This window comes from Temnothorax curvispinosus, unplaced genomic scaffold, assembly GCF_003070985.1.
Source record: "Temnothorax curvispinosus isolate PA1 unplaced genomic scaffold, ASM307098v1 QBEX01015564.1, whole genome shotgun sequence".
Lineage (NCBI taxonomy): Eukaryota > Metazoa > Arthropoda > Insecta > Hymenoptera > Formicidae > Temnothorax > Temnothorax curvispinosus.
Genome location: NW_020225344.1, coordinates 109,223 through 119,904, shown reverse-complemented (window position 1 = coordinate 119,904; position 10,682 = coordinate 109,223). Strand labels below are relative to the sequence as shown.

The 10,682-nt window shown below is 33.0% G+C and overlaps 2 protein-coding genes across 4 annotated transcripts; one reads left to right on the top strand and one right to left on the bottom strand.

The window, feature by feature from the left end:
- Positions 1-2,037: 2,037 nt before the first annotated feature.
- LOC112465860 lies at positions 2,038-5,202 on the bottom strand. 2 transcript variants are annotated; one of them, XM_025033627.1, is made up of 4 exons: positions 5,115-5,189; positions 4,294-4,767; positions 3,801-4,208; positions 2,038-2,738 (listed from the first exon to the last, which is right to left on the bottom strand). In XM_025033627.1, the coding sequence occupies exons 3-4, from the start codon at positions 3,966-3,968 to the stop codon at positions 2,136-2,138; spliced, it is 771 nt and encodes a 256-aa protein (XP_024889395.1). In that variant the 5' UTR covers positions 3,969-4,208; positions 4,294-4,767; positions 5,115-5,189; the 3' UTR covers positions 2,038-2,135. The 2 variants fall into 2 exon arrangements, with proteins under 2 accessions (XP_024889395.1, XP_024889396.1); XM_025033628.1 differs by lacking the exon at positions 4,294-4,767 and having other exon boundaries at positions 5,115-5,202.
- Positions 5,125-8,657, top strand: LOC112465859 (ATPase family AAA domain-containing protein 1-B-like). 2 transcript variants are annotated; one of them, XM_025033625.1, is made up of 8 exons: positions 5,632-5,717; positions 5,858-6,146; positions 6,420-6,620; positions 6,740-6,982; positions 7,054-7,255; positions 7,491-7,687; positions 7,768-7,940; positions 8,069-8,657. In XM_025033625.1, the coding sequence occupies exons 3-8, from the start codon at positions 6,465-6,467 to the stop codon at positions 8,232-8,234; spliced, it is 1,137 nt and encodes a 378-aa protein (XP_024889393.1). In that variant the 5' UTR covers positions 5,632-5,717; positions 5,858-6,146; positions 6,420-6,464; the 3' UTR covers positions 8,235-8,657. The 2 variants fall into 2 exon arrangements, with proteins under 2 accessions (XP_024889394.1, XP_024889393.1); XM_025033626.1 differs by lacking the exons at positions 5,632-5,717; positions 5,858-6,146 and adding an exon at positions 5,125-5,214.
- The last annotated feature ends 2,025 nt before the right edge of the window (positions 8,658-10,682 follow it).

Here is a 10,682-nt window from a genome sequence, read left to right as displayed (position 1 = left end):
GAGGCCGGTTTCTGACATTACTGTAGAGAGGACATGTATACTAATAAATAAGAAAGAGCCGCGTACATGTATCAGTCGATAGAAATATAAACAAATAACGAAATATAAGTTTATGGATGATTTTGTTTTCTACATATATTAAGGAATAACTATATGAATTTGTTTCTGTTTCAATTTAATCGTATTTTATTGAATCCAAATTAATGACAATATCGAAAACATATAATTGCGATAAGCATTGAAGGCATAAAAATTAAGTTTAAATTTCATTAATATGAATAATAACTCGCTCGTTGAAAAGGTTGATATATGCCAAAGATTTTGACTTTTGACACTGTAATACGCACAGAATGATCTAAAGAACAATTGGAAACTTTTAATACGAAATAGAACTGATAAAATTAAATAAAAAATTTATAGATAACATAGGTTTATAAGGCTTGTTACTTTCCATTTCCTTTTGTTCTAGATCAACCTGTAGACTTGAGATATTTACAACTAAACTACATTAAGTGTATAATTAGTAATAGTCTTATACCTACATCTAAACTCAAATCACAAATTATTCTCAATTTGTATTAATACTTATTTGTATATAAATTCTTACATATATAAAAATTCGAAGGTATATTATATTTGTGGAAAAGAAGAAAGTACGTTCACTAATTAAATAAGAAAAATGTCTTTATCATGTTCTATAAATGTTATTATATAAATGAAATATTAGCCAATGCAAAAAATATCTTATCTGCCAGGTGGTGGCGAAAAGAATTGATGAGTGCTGATTTCAAGTGGTTTACTTTTCTCAATCAATACCATTATCTTATTTAAATCTTTTTGCGGTAAGCTTTGAAATTCTTTAGTGTCCGTAATTTCTTCTATGTGCAATTTAATAAAACTTATCGAAATGTGTTTCCAAAAATTTGACATTCAACGATAACGCAAGCTGTATAAGTTTCACTAATATATAGCGTAACAAATAATGTTCACACGTTAAGTTTAAAGTTGGTACACTCCGCATCAATGATTCCTTTCCTGAGATAAGGGGAGAACATACCCTTACCTCAGGAAAGGAATCATTGACGCGGAGTGTACATCATTCTTATCAGCTGTTAATAATTTTTTAAAACATGTCATAATCACATTGGCCGGTATTCATAGTCAGATCTTATATTTAAGATCGTCTTAAGTTTATCTTCAGATGCTGAACAACTCGTTTCATTGGCTACAGAATATCTAAAGATAAACTTAAGACGATCTTATATGTATAAGATCTGACTATGAATATCGGCCAATGTGATTATGACGTTTTAAAAAATTATTAATAGCTGATAAGTATGATGTACACTGCGCGTCAATGATTCCTTTCCTGAGGTAAAAGTATGTTCCCATGTACCAGTCATTGTCTTATTGAACCAGTTATAATATATAATGAAATCTGTTTAAAAGATTCAACCTCATTAAACGTTACTAATTCATTTGTCACATATTTTTCTATTCTCTCATGTGTAAGGCAAATATTCTTAAAGTAACTACTATTCGTGGCGCACAACAATTTTCTTGATATAACATATTGTTCCTCTCCTATTATAAATTTGATTAATTCTTCATCTTTAAACCGAACTCATTCAAGGTCAAGTCTTCAATATGTTTGCCTTAAGGTGCTTTTTCACGTTGACGCTCGATCGGTTCGACGCTCATTTTCAGTGAGAAAAATCTTCAGAAATAATATTCTTTATTTATATATATATGTATATCCGTAAACTATTACTACTTGAAGATATTACTTAAAAGTAATTAATATTTTATGTATTTCAAAGTTTATTTTTGAGTGTACTGGGACGATCAACGATTCAGCGTTGGATGTTGAATAATTTCAACTTTATTTCTTGACGCTAACGTCAAAGCGAAATCACATGACTCTAGAAATAATAATTTTTATTTATTTATATTACATATATATATTACATGTATATATAAATTAAATTTATATGTACATATATAAATAAAAAATATTATTTTTGAAGATTTTTGCTCGTTAAAAATGAGCGTCGAGCGTCAATGTGAAATGGCATCTTAAGGCAAATATTCTTAAACTACTGTTGCGGGCGCACAATTTTTTTGATACATTTTTTCTACCATAAAACTGATTTATTTTTAAGCCAAAACTCATCAAAAGCCAAGTCTTCAAAATATGTCACGTGTTTTGAATATTCTGTTGAAGATGGTAGTGAATTCGTACGTATAGTTCTATTTATCAGATTACAAAAAAATTCGAACTTGCAACGTATTACAAGCGCATTTTTTTTATCTAACAACGGAAGCTCCCCTCCACAGATTTGAATTAACAATGTGTTATTCGATATAGAACCTGTGATGGATTTCGAAAATAGAACTCTTCCACACGATAGTATTATAGAAGTGGTACACAAAGCGTTAAATGTATTATTTATAGTAAGTATATAAAAGGATATTAGATTAGTTGAGTCACATCGGCTTGAAACTTTCATTTTAATTACGTATTGACCAGTTTCTGGAAATGGTGGAGACGTTATCGTGTTCATAGTATTACAAAGCCATAAAAATTGATTAATTTTCCATGTATGGTTAAGTATACTCGACTTAATCTGTGTTTCAGAAAAACTCGTGATAGATGGTGAAGATGGCAAAGATACTGTCTGCTGCTTTTTCGGGATATTCTCTGTAGAGATATTCTCAATTTCTCTTTCGTCAGAAGTCTGTAAATAATTAATTTACTTATGAATAAGGATCAACATCGAAATGTCATAAAAGTTTCTGTGCTTTTAAATAAAATATATTAAATTTCAATCAAATATCCTAACATGTAATAACATATGTTTAAACGTATAGATGAGAGCCACTTGAAATCGGACTTTTAACTAAAAATACATAAGAGATTTTTTAGACACTCTACACTTAATATATCTTTTTTTAAACAAAAATAACACTTTATATTAAACAATCAGAAAAAGTTGAATAAATAGCTAAATTATAGGAGAAAATATAAATACGGCTATTTTCGTTAATCACAATTGATTTCATAAATAAAAGTTTTGTCATAAGTTTGCGTCAAATTTCATCACGAATTATTTGTAAACTGCTTTCTTGTCTAAGTCTAAATACTTAAATCTATAATTCCCGTTAAATTTAAGAAAAAACTCTTATTTACAATCCTATGCATTTTGATGTATATTGTATAAATCCAATTTTTTAAATATTTTTGTATATTATATATCCTAAATAGAATTCTATCTTTTCTGATAAAACTAATCCATTCGTCTGAACCAGACTTTTTGCATTAAACTTTTTAATTGCATTCAAATTACACATGCTAGTGGAAGTAAATTTTCTTTGTTATGTAGAGTGCATGGAATTGTCACTTTAGAAAATATCACAAATGTATTAATTTGTTTACACAAAATCTTATGCGCTTTCTAATGTTCTAATAACTCGTACCCAATAAAAAATTTTTTATATAAAAATATATTTAAATATATATATATATATACAATCATATTATATAAAATACGTCTATATATGTTTTCTTTCTTTTGAATAATCTCTGTTCATATATAAAATATGATTATATATGAGCAAAAAGAAATCTAATTCTTTTTCATATTATTTGTCTTGTACATACGAACAGAGATTGTACAAAAGAAAGAAAACATGTATAGACATATTTTATACATTAAATTATTTATATTTAAATGTTTATATATGAAAAATTTTTTGCTGGGTAGTCAACGAAGTTGAGAAAACAACTGTTAAGAACTTACTTGCTCCTCTTCCACCTCTTCCTCCTCTTCCGCCTCTTCTTCCTCTTCCACCTCTCCCTCCTCTTTCACCTCTTCCTCCTCTTCCAGCTCTTCCATTATACACATTCGCTTTTCCGTTGAATCTTGATCAGTTGAACTTGAAATCTTACGTTTCTCTGCGGACGACATGCTTCGGTAATATTCGAACACTGTCCAGATGACAAAATTATTAGACTAATGCGTGTACAGATGTGGCAACTGACTTCTTTGATTTCCTTTTATCAAATTAAGTTTCCAAGCTAATATGAATATAATATCCAGATATCGATGTTACAAAATTACTGAGCATACAAAACGATGTTTCACCGCAGTTCGCCGATGTTTGTGCTTTTGTCACATAACATTTAAAGATCTTATTCCTTTGTTCATCTGAAAATTAACAGCCTTAATTTCTTATTTTATTCTCCAAGCATTTGGTGTCTAACTGTCACACACTGTCTTTTAAAGTACAAACCTTTTGCAGCCTCGCAACTTCTCACACTAATACTGATTGAAATAACTGTTCGTTTTCACTGACTTTTCAGTCCGCCTGGCTATATGACACTAATGTGACCTAACCGACCATGACTGTTACTGTTTGATAATATTTGTTTTATTTTCTCAGTCTAGTTAGAATGTCTTCAACGACCTAGCGGGGTTGTTAATTCCTTTGTTTGATAATAAGACTCTCTTAGATTTAGATTGTAACTTTCACTGTTTGCATTTTACTTTAGCTTTAATTTTCATACTGTTTGTTGCCTCCGTTAAATTTATGTATAAAATATCATTTTATTTTCAGTATACAGAAAGAAAGCGAGTACATGAACAGACGTCAATATTTAATTAAGCTAAATTAGAGATTTCTCACAGTAAAATTTACTTCAAACACACAGTTTGAAAGAAATTTTGCTGTAAGAAACCTTTAATTCAGCTTAATTCGCATTAATTCCTGTAATTAAGCAATCTGTTTATTTGATTTGATTTGCTTTTCGAGCTTTTAATCGTGGCATTCACACCTACATAATTATAAAAAACAATAACAAAATAATCGCGAATTGAAATATTCAATTATCAAATTTGAATCTGCCGCCAGTCCGCAGATAGACGACACGGAAAAATTGGCGGGGAATTTTATTGCCGAGGATTTCCTTCAAGTACGTTACGTACGATTGCATACATCGGGTATTCACTGTTTAAACCACGCGATTTGACACGTGTTCGACAATGATATGCGCGGCTCGCACGTTACAATAAAAACTGTTGCAATATATTGGTTGTGATAAAAACGTTATTTACCTATTTACCAACAAGTGAGGTCGACTCGCCTCGACTTCTTCATCATCAATCGGCGAACCGCAATTCTCGAGGAAGAAGTTGACTTCAGTGATTTCGAAAGGTTTATTGCTATTATTGCCTGTATATTCTGTGTAAAAATTGCTTTTATGTCACACGTACATGGAAAGTGGCCTATTACGCACGCGACGCGTGCGTGATAGACCACTTTCCACGCACTTGCAACATAAAATAGAATGTGTAACACGTGTGTTAAGTTGAAAATTGGACGTGCGGGTGATCGCACTCGCCTCCGGCTCGTGCGTCCACTCCGCACGTCCAATTTCCATCTTACAGCACTTGTCACACAATATACTATTATTTTCTTTTTTCTCCTCGGTTAGGACACGCTTGTCGCATACTGAATTAATGCAATGTGACATCTCGCTTGCGTCATTCATCGTTTCTCGCATAAAAGAACGCCTTCGACTTCGATTAACTTAATCGGCGATTAAGCCGAGCAGTATCTGGTTCTGGCTATTAACCTGAATAAAATATAATCTTTTTTTGTTTAATAAATGGAAAAAAATTCGAGACGACGAACGATATATGAATGGAAATTTTGCGGTAAGTAATTCTGCCGGTTGAATTAATTAAATTAATTATAGTGTTTAACCTTTAACCGAAGTCGCTCCGTCGGCGTTCAGCCTCTTGTTCACAGATGATATGACAAAACTTTTGTTCGTTTTGTTTGCGCTTTCCTGCAGGTGTTCCACTTTCCGTCACAGCTACTCGAGCGTTTTGTTCGAGGCGCAGAGAGTGTAACTATAGCGCTGTTGAACAAATCCGACTTCAACCCCTTCAAGGCGCAATGCGCAATGCACCGCGCATGTTTCCTGCTTTCTCGCGTTCCGCTCTAACCTACAAACACCTAGGACACCTACAAATCGCTGTCCGCTTTCTTCGCTCGACGAAATCGCGAGCCCCGGAGAGGTTAGGTCGCCAGGAGTACGTAGTGGAGTCACCCTCGGCGTGTCGCAGACCAGCACCGATTCGGTAATGATTGCGAGTAAACCGCCGTTGTTGCGTAAACCATAGATTTTTGCAGTTTTTTCGCGGTCCGACAAAACGAGAATATTACGAACAGCGACTAACAAAACTTCATCCTCTCTTCATTCAGACTTTCAGCTTTAAGTTCATTTTTTTCCAAAATTCATTGTGCTTTTGCACGTGCAACTTTTCGATTTTTACTTAACAATTCTACAACTGCTGCATTTCCTGAATTTATTCGTTTCTTCTTCTTAAGTGTAACCGTGTTGAATGTTTCAGCACAACGTGGCAGCAAGTTTGGCAAACAGAGTATCCTAGTGAACGATGAACATGGCAGCGAGCGCTGGTCTCACGCGACATGAGGTCCTGATGCTGGTAGCGAGATTGACATGTGTTGCGGCGATCGGTTTCTTCAGCATGAGATGGCTTATCAGTCAGCTTGATCCTACCAGGAGTACCAAGCAAAGAGCCAAGAAGAAGGTTCGAAGTCATCTTACATATCTTCTCAAGGAAATTTCAGAGTCACAAATTGTCTTCAATTTGCAAACAATGCTTCAACTGTAACTGGCGGTTTATATCTTATATGTAAATTGTTTCAGGCTCGGGAGCAGTTACGTAAATTGGCAGAGAGCGACAGATACGCGCGATCCTTTGACATGGATCAATTGACAGACTACGAAATGATAATAGCCAATCATCTGGTAGATCCAAATGATATCAAAGTATCGTGGAGCAGCATTGCCGGTCTGGACAGCGTTATTCAAGAACTCAAGGAGACAGTCATCCTGCCTATACAGAGGAAGGAGTTATTTGAAGATTCGCAGCTGACTCAAGCGCCCAAGGTAGGTACCAGATCAGGTCCCTTGAAGAGAAATCCAATATTTTAAATATGCCTTGTGCTGGTTACTTTCAGGGAGTACTGCTATACGGTCCGCCAGGTTGCGGCAAGACTATGATCGCCAAGGCTACCGCACGGGAGGCGAAAACACGTTTTATAAATCTAGACGTGAGCATCTTGACTGATAAGTGGTACGGGGAAAGCCAGAAGCTGGCCGCCGCTGTCTTCTCATTGGCAGTGAAACTGCAGCCTTGCATTATTTTCGTTGATGAGATAGGTACGTCACCAAGAATAGTAATCTTTTGTATCTAGATTTATTTTAGAATATTTTTGTTATCCTAGAAATCTTCATTTTTTGATTCTTTTTTAAAATTCTGAGGTAATAAAAATATTGTAAAATAAATCTGGATAGAACTACTATATGTTTCTAATATAATTTATCAGTATCAGTATCAGATCTATTTGTAACAGATACAATTTCTTGTTTTAATATATTTTTAACTTTAACACAGATTCGTTTTTGAGATCGCGCAATTCACAGGATCACGAGGCCACGGCAATGATGAAGGCCCAGTTCATGTCGTTGTGGGATGGCTTGATAACCGATCCTGACTGTACCGTGATTATAATGGGAGCCACCAATAGGCCACAGGATTTAGATAAAGCGATTCTGCGCCGTATGCCAGCGACTTTCCATGTTGGATTGCCGGTACGTATATTTATGCGATTTTAAATTTTATATGATTATTAATCCATAATTATAGAAAGTAATGCCAATATATGTTTCAGAATGAGCAACAGCGGTTGAAAGTTTTGCAATTGATATTGAAAAACGAGCCAACCGCAGACAACGTCGAAATGGGGACGTTGGCGAAACATACCGAAGGCTTTTCTGGATCTGATTTACAAGAACTTTGTCGGAACGCATCTATATATCGTATTAGAGATTACTTATATTCACAGTATGTATTTAAACACTTCGTAAAAAGTAAATTGAATATCGTATTATATACAGCTCAGAACTGTGCAAGTTCCAAAAATTGAAATCGCGCTGTATCAGCTTCTATATATAATGTCATTTAATTCACAGCGACGGGCTGAAGTACGAGAACAATACAGACGATGAATATGACGAAGAATTTCATGATACCGTGCGGCCCATTACGATGGAGGACTTACTCAAATCATTCAGGAAAATGAGAACGTCAAAACTACACACAGGAACGCTCAGTACAAGGCAGCTGGATCTAGATTAAGGAAAGAAATTTATCCTCTGTTAATCGCTGTCTGTGACTGTTTTTTTTTTTTTACACTTCTTCGGGTGTTACGTAAATTTTACGACGACGATGACAGTGATATTCTGCTTCATCATGAAACTATAATCTTCGATGCTGTTGGAAGTGGTTTACTTGTAAACGATTTAAAAATTTTTATGAATGCATTATGCTGTTGAAGTAGCCCAAATAGAATCGTCGAGCGAAGTGTTTACAATTCCATAGTAAAAGACATCATAGGAAAAAATTTTATGATAAAGTAAAATGGAATTTTTCTGGATATATTATATTAAACATCAATGAGAGACAATGAATGACAAGGGCGTCATTCAATTCTATTATGTTAAAATTTTTATTTTATCTTATTTAGTTTCTTTTGCAGAAAATATAATTTATTGTAATTCTATTAGGTAAATTATATTTTTGTTTCTTCAAAATTGAAAAATTAAATAAGTTTAAAATATAATTTCTTTTTATAATATACATATACACTTAAAATTTATTATAATTAAATCTGGTAGACACGTCCAAAATTATGTAAAATGTATAACAGTATAACAGAGTATTAAAATGTGCAAAAAGTGAAAAAAATGTTTGATTGTCAATAGTTAACAGCAATGATATCGATTTGAGAATTTTTGGAAACTCCGATGTACCTTAATGCTATACGAGACTTTTATGTATGATACACTTTTACATGTGTTGTTATTATTATATTTATTATACCTTTTAACGGCACATATTGCATTTTTGTATATTCTATTATGTAACAAATTAATTCAATTTTGAGTCAATTTTTCCACTGTCAATCATTTCTTTATATAACTGGAACTGTAAAAAGATGCTATAATTTTGCGGATTGTATTAAATTATTGCTTATATAATATTTTTATCGTTTGTAATATTTATAGCGTTTTTTCTTGGCTGCACTACCGCCCTGCACTGCCTTGCACTACCCAATAGCGTTGCACTAGTGTTGCACTAGTGTTGCACTAGTAGGCGATAGTGCAGCCAAGAAAAAACGCTATTAGTTACCTGAGTACATAGATTAATATCATTACTAATAAGTTTTGTATTTCACAGAAAAATATTAAGAGGAAAATTAGGAACTTTATATACATTATATGTATATATAAATATATATTATATATTAATATATTTATATATATTATATAGTTTATACAGACACACAAGAATTATATTTACTGACAAAAACACCAAAAATTTTTATATATTACAGTTTTATGACAGATGTAATTACGCTTCGCAGTGTAATATATTTTTATTTTGCCTTCCAACTTCGAAATGACATTAAACATGATGTCTCTAAGCGATTACGAAATCTAAATTCCATTTTACAATTAGTATCTGGCAATGGTTATGTGTACTATGTAATTCCACACTTGTAAATATATGTAAAGAAAGATATACATATATATATAATAGAGCAACAATAATTATCACCTCTATATTATGTAATATAGATGTTGATAAAATATGAAATTTAATTCAATATCCAATGATAGTATATTACCACTCCGAAATAAAAATTGTTTTTTTTTAGGAAGATTATAAAAAGATTCATATATCAAGAAATATTGAAAGGGAATAAACAATTATATATAAATTCGAGAGACCAAACTTTTGCAAAAAAAATCTTCGGGAACCGTCTAAAATTAAATCAGATTGCGCACAATTGAAAAAATGTAACACATGTATGTTATATCAAGAAATAAATTCGATTTAGAGAAAACCCTTCAACACCTATTTCCTGATAAACTTTTCGAGAATTAATTTGTAAGTCAAATTCGCGCAATTTTGAAAAAAATACTATACAAATATTTTATTACATCATTCATCGCAGACTGCATTAAAAAATATAAAAAAAGAAATACGTATATCAAACGTAAAATAAAAGGAGAGCCACGGGGGTAGAGGAAATCGCAGGCGTGCATTCAAGGAACAAAGCACCTTCGTCTGCGTCACGTTTTCAAAAAGAAAGCTAATCTTTTCTTTTTCCTCAGTTTTCTCGGAATCGGGGAAGCAAAGAAATCGCATCGATTTAGATTCTCGCGTTTTCCGCGTTGGGAATAAAAGCGAGCTACGTATTTTAGAAAAAAAAGAGAGAAGGACGACGATAGGAGATGTAAACGAACGAATTTCTCTTTTCATCCCCGTAAAGAGAGGAAGAAATGAAAGAAGAGGTGAAAGAGACCAAAGGGAGTGTCGGTTCGACCAGTGAAAGAGATGTCTTCCACGATCGACTTGTTGTACGTTTTATAGACGAAGACGCGAGAGAGAAGGAAAAATATCGATTTCCGTTCGCTTCTCATTTTGTTAAGCTCTCAATTTTGAAAACATCCGAAAATACGCGAGAGAGAAAGAGAGAGAGAAAAAGAGTGACTGAAAGAAATACCGTGAGAACAGAAT

Coding starts and splice junctions, on each gene's coding strand:
- LOC112465860 (XM_025033628.1), bottom strand. CDS start 3,968: ATGTCGTCCGCAGAGAAACGTAAGATTTCAAGTTCAACTGATCAAGAT. Junction 2,739..3,800: donor AAGAGGTGGAAGAGGAGCAA/GTAAGTTCTTAA, acceptor AATTATTTACAG/ACTTCTGACGAAAGAGAAAT.
- LOC112465859 (XM_025033626.1), top strand. CDS start 6,465: ATGAACATGGCAGCGAGCGCTGGTCTCACGCGACATGAGGTCCTGATG. Junction 7,688..7,767: donor CTTTCCATGTTGGATTGCCG/GTACGTATATTT, acceptor TATATGTTTCAG/AATGAGCAACAGCGGTTGAA. Junction 7,941..8,068: donor AGAGATTACTTATATTCACA/GTATGTATTTAA, acceptor TTTAATTCACAG/CGACGGGCTGAAGTACGAGA.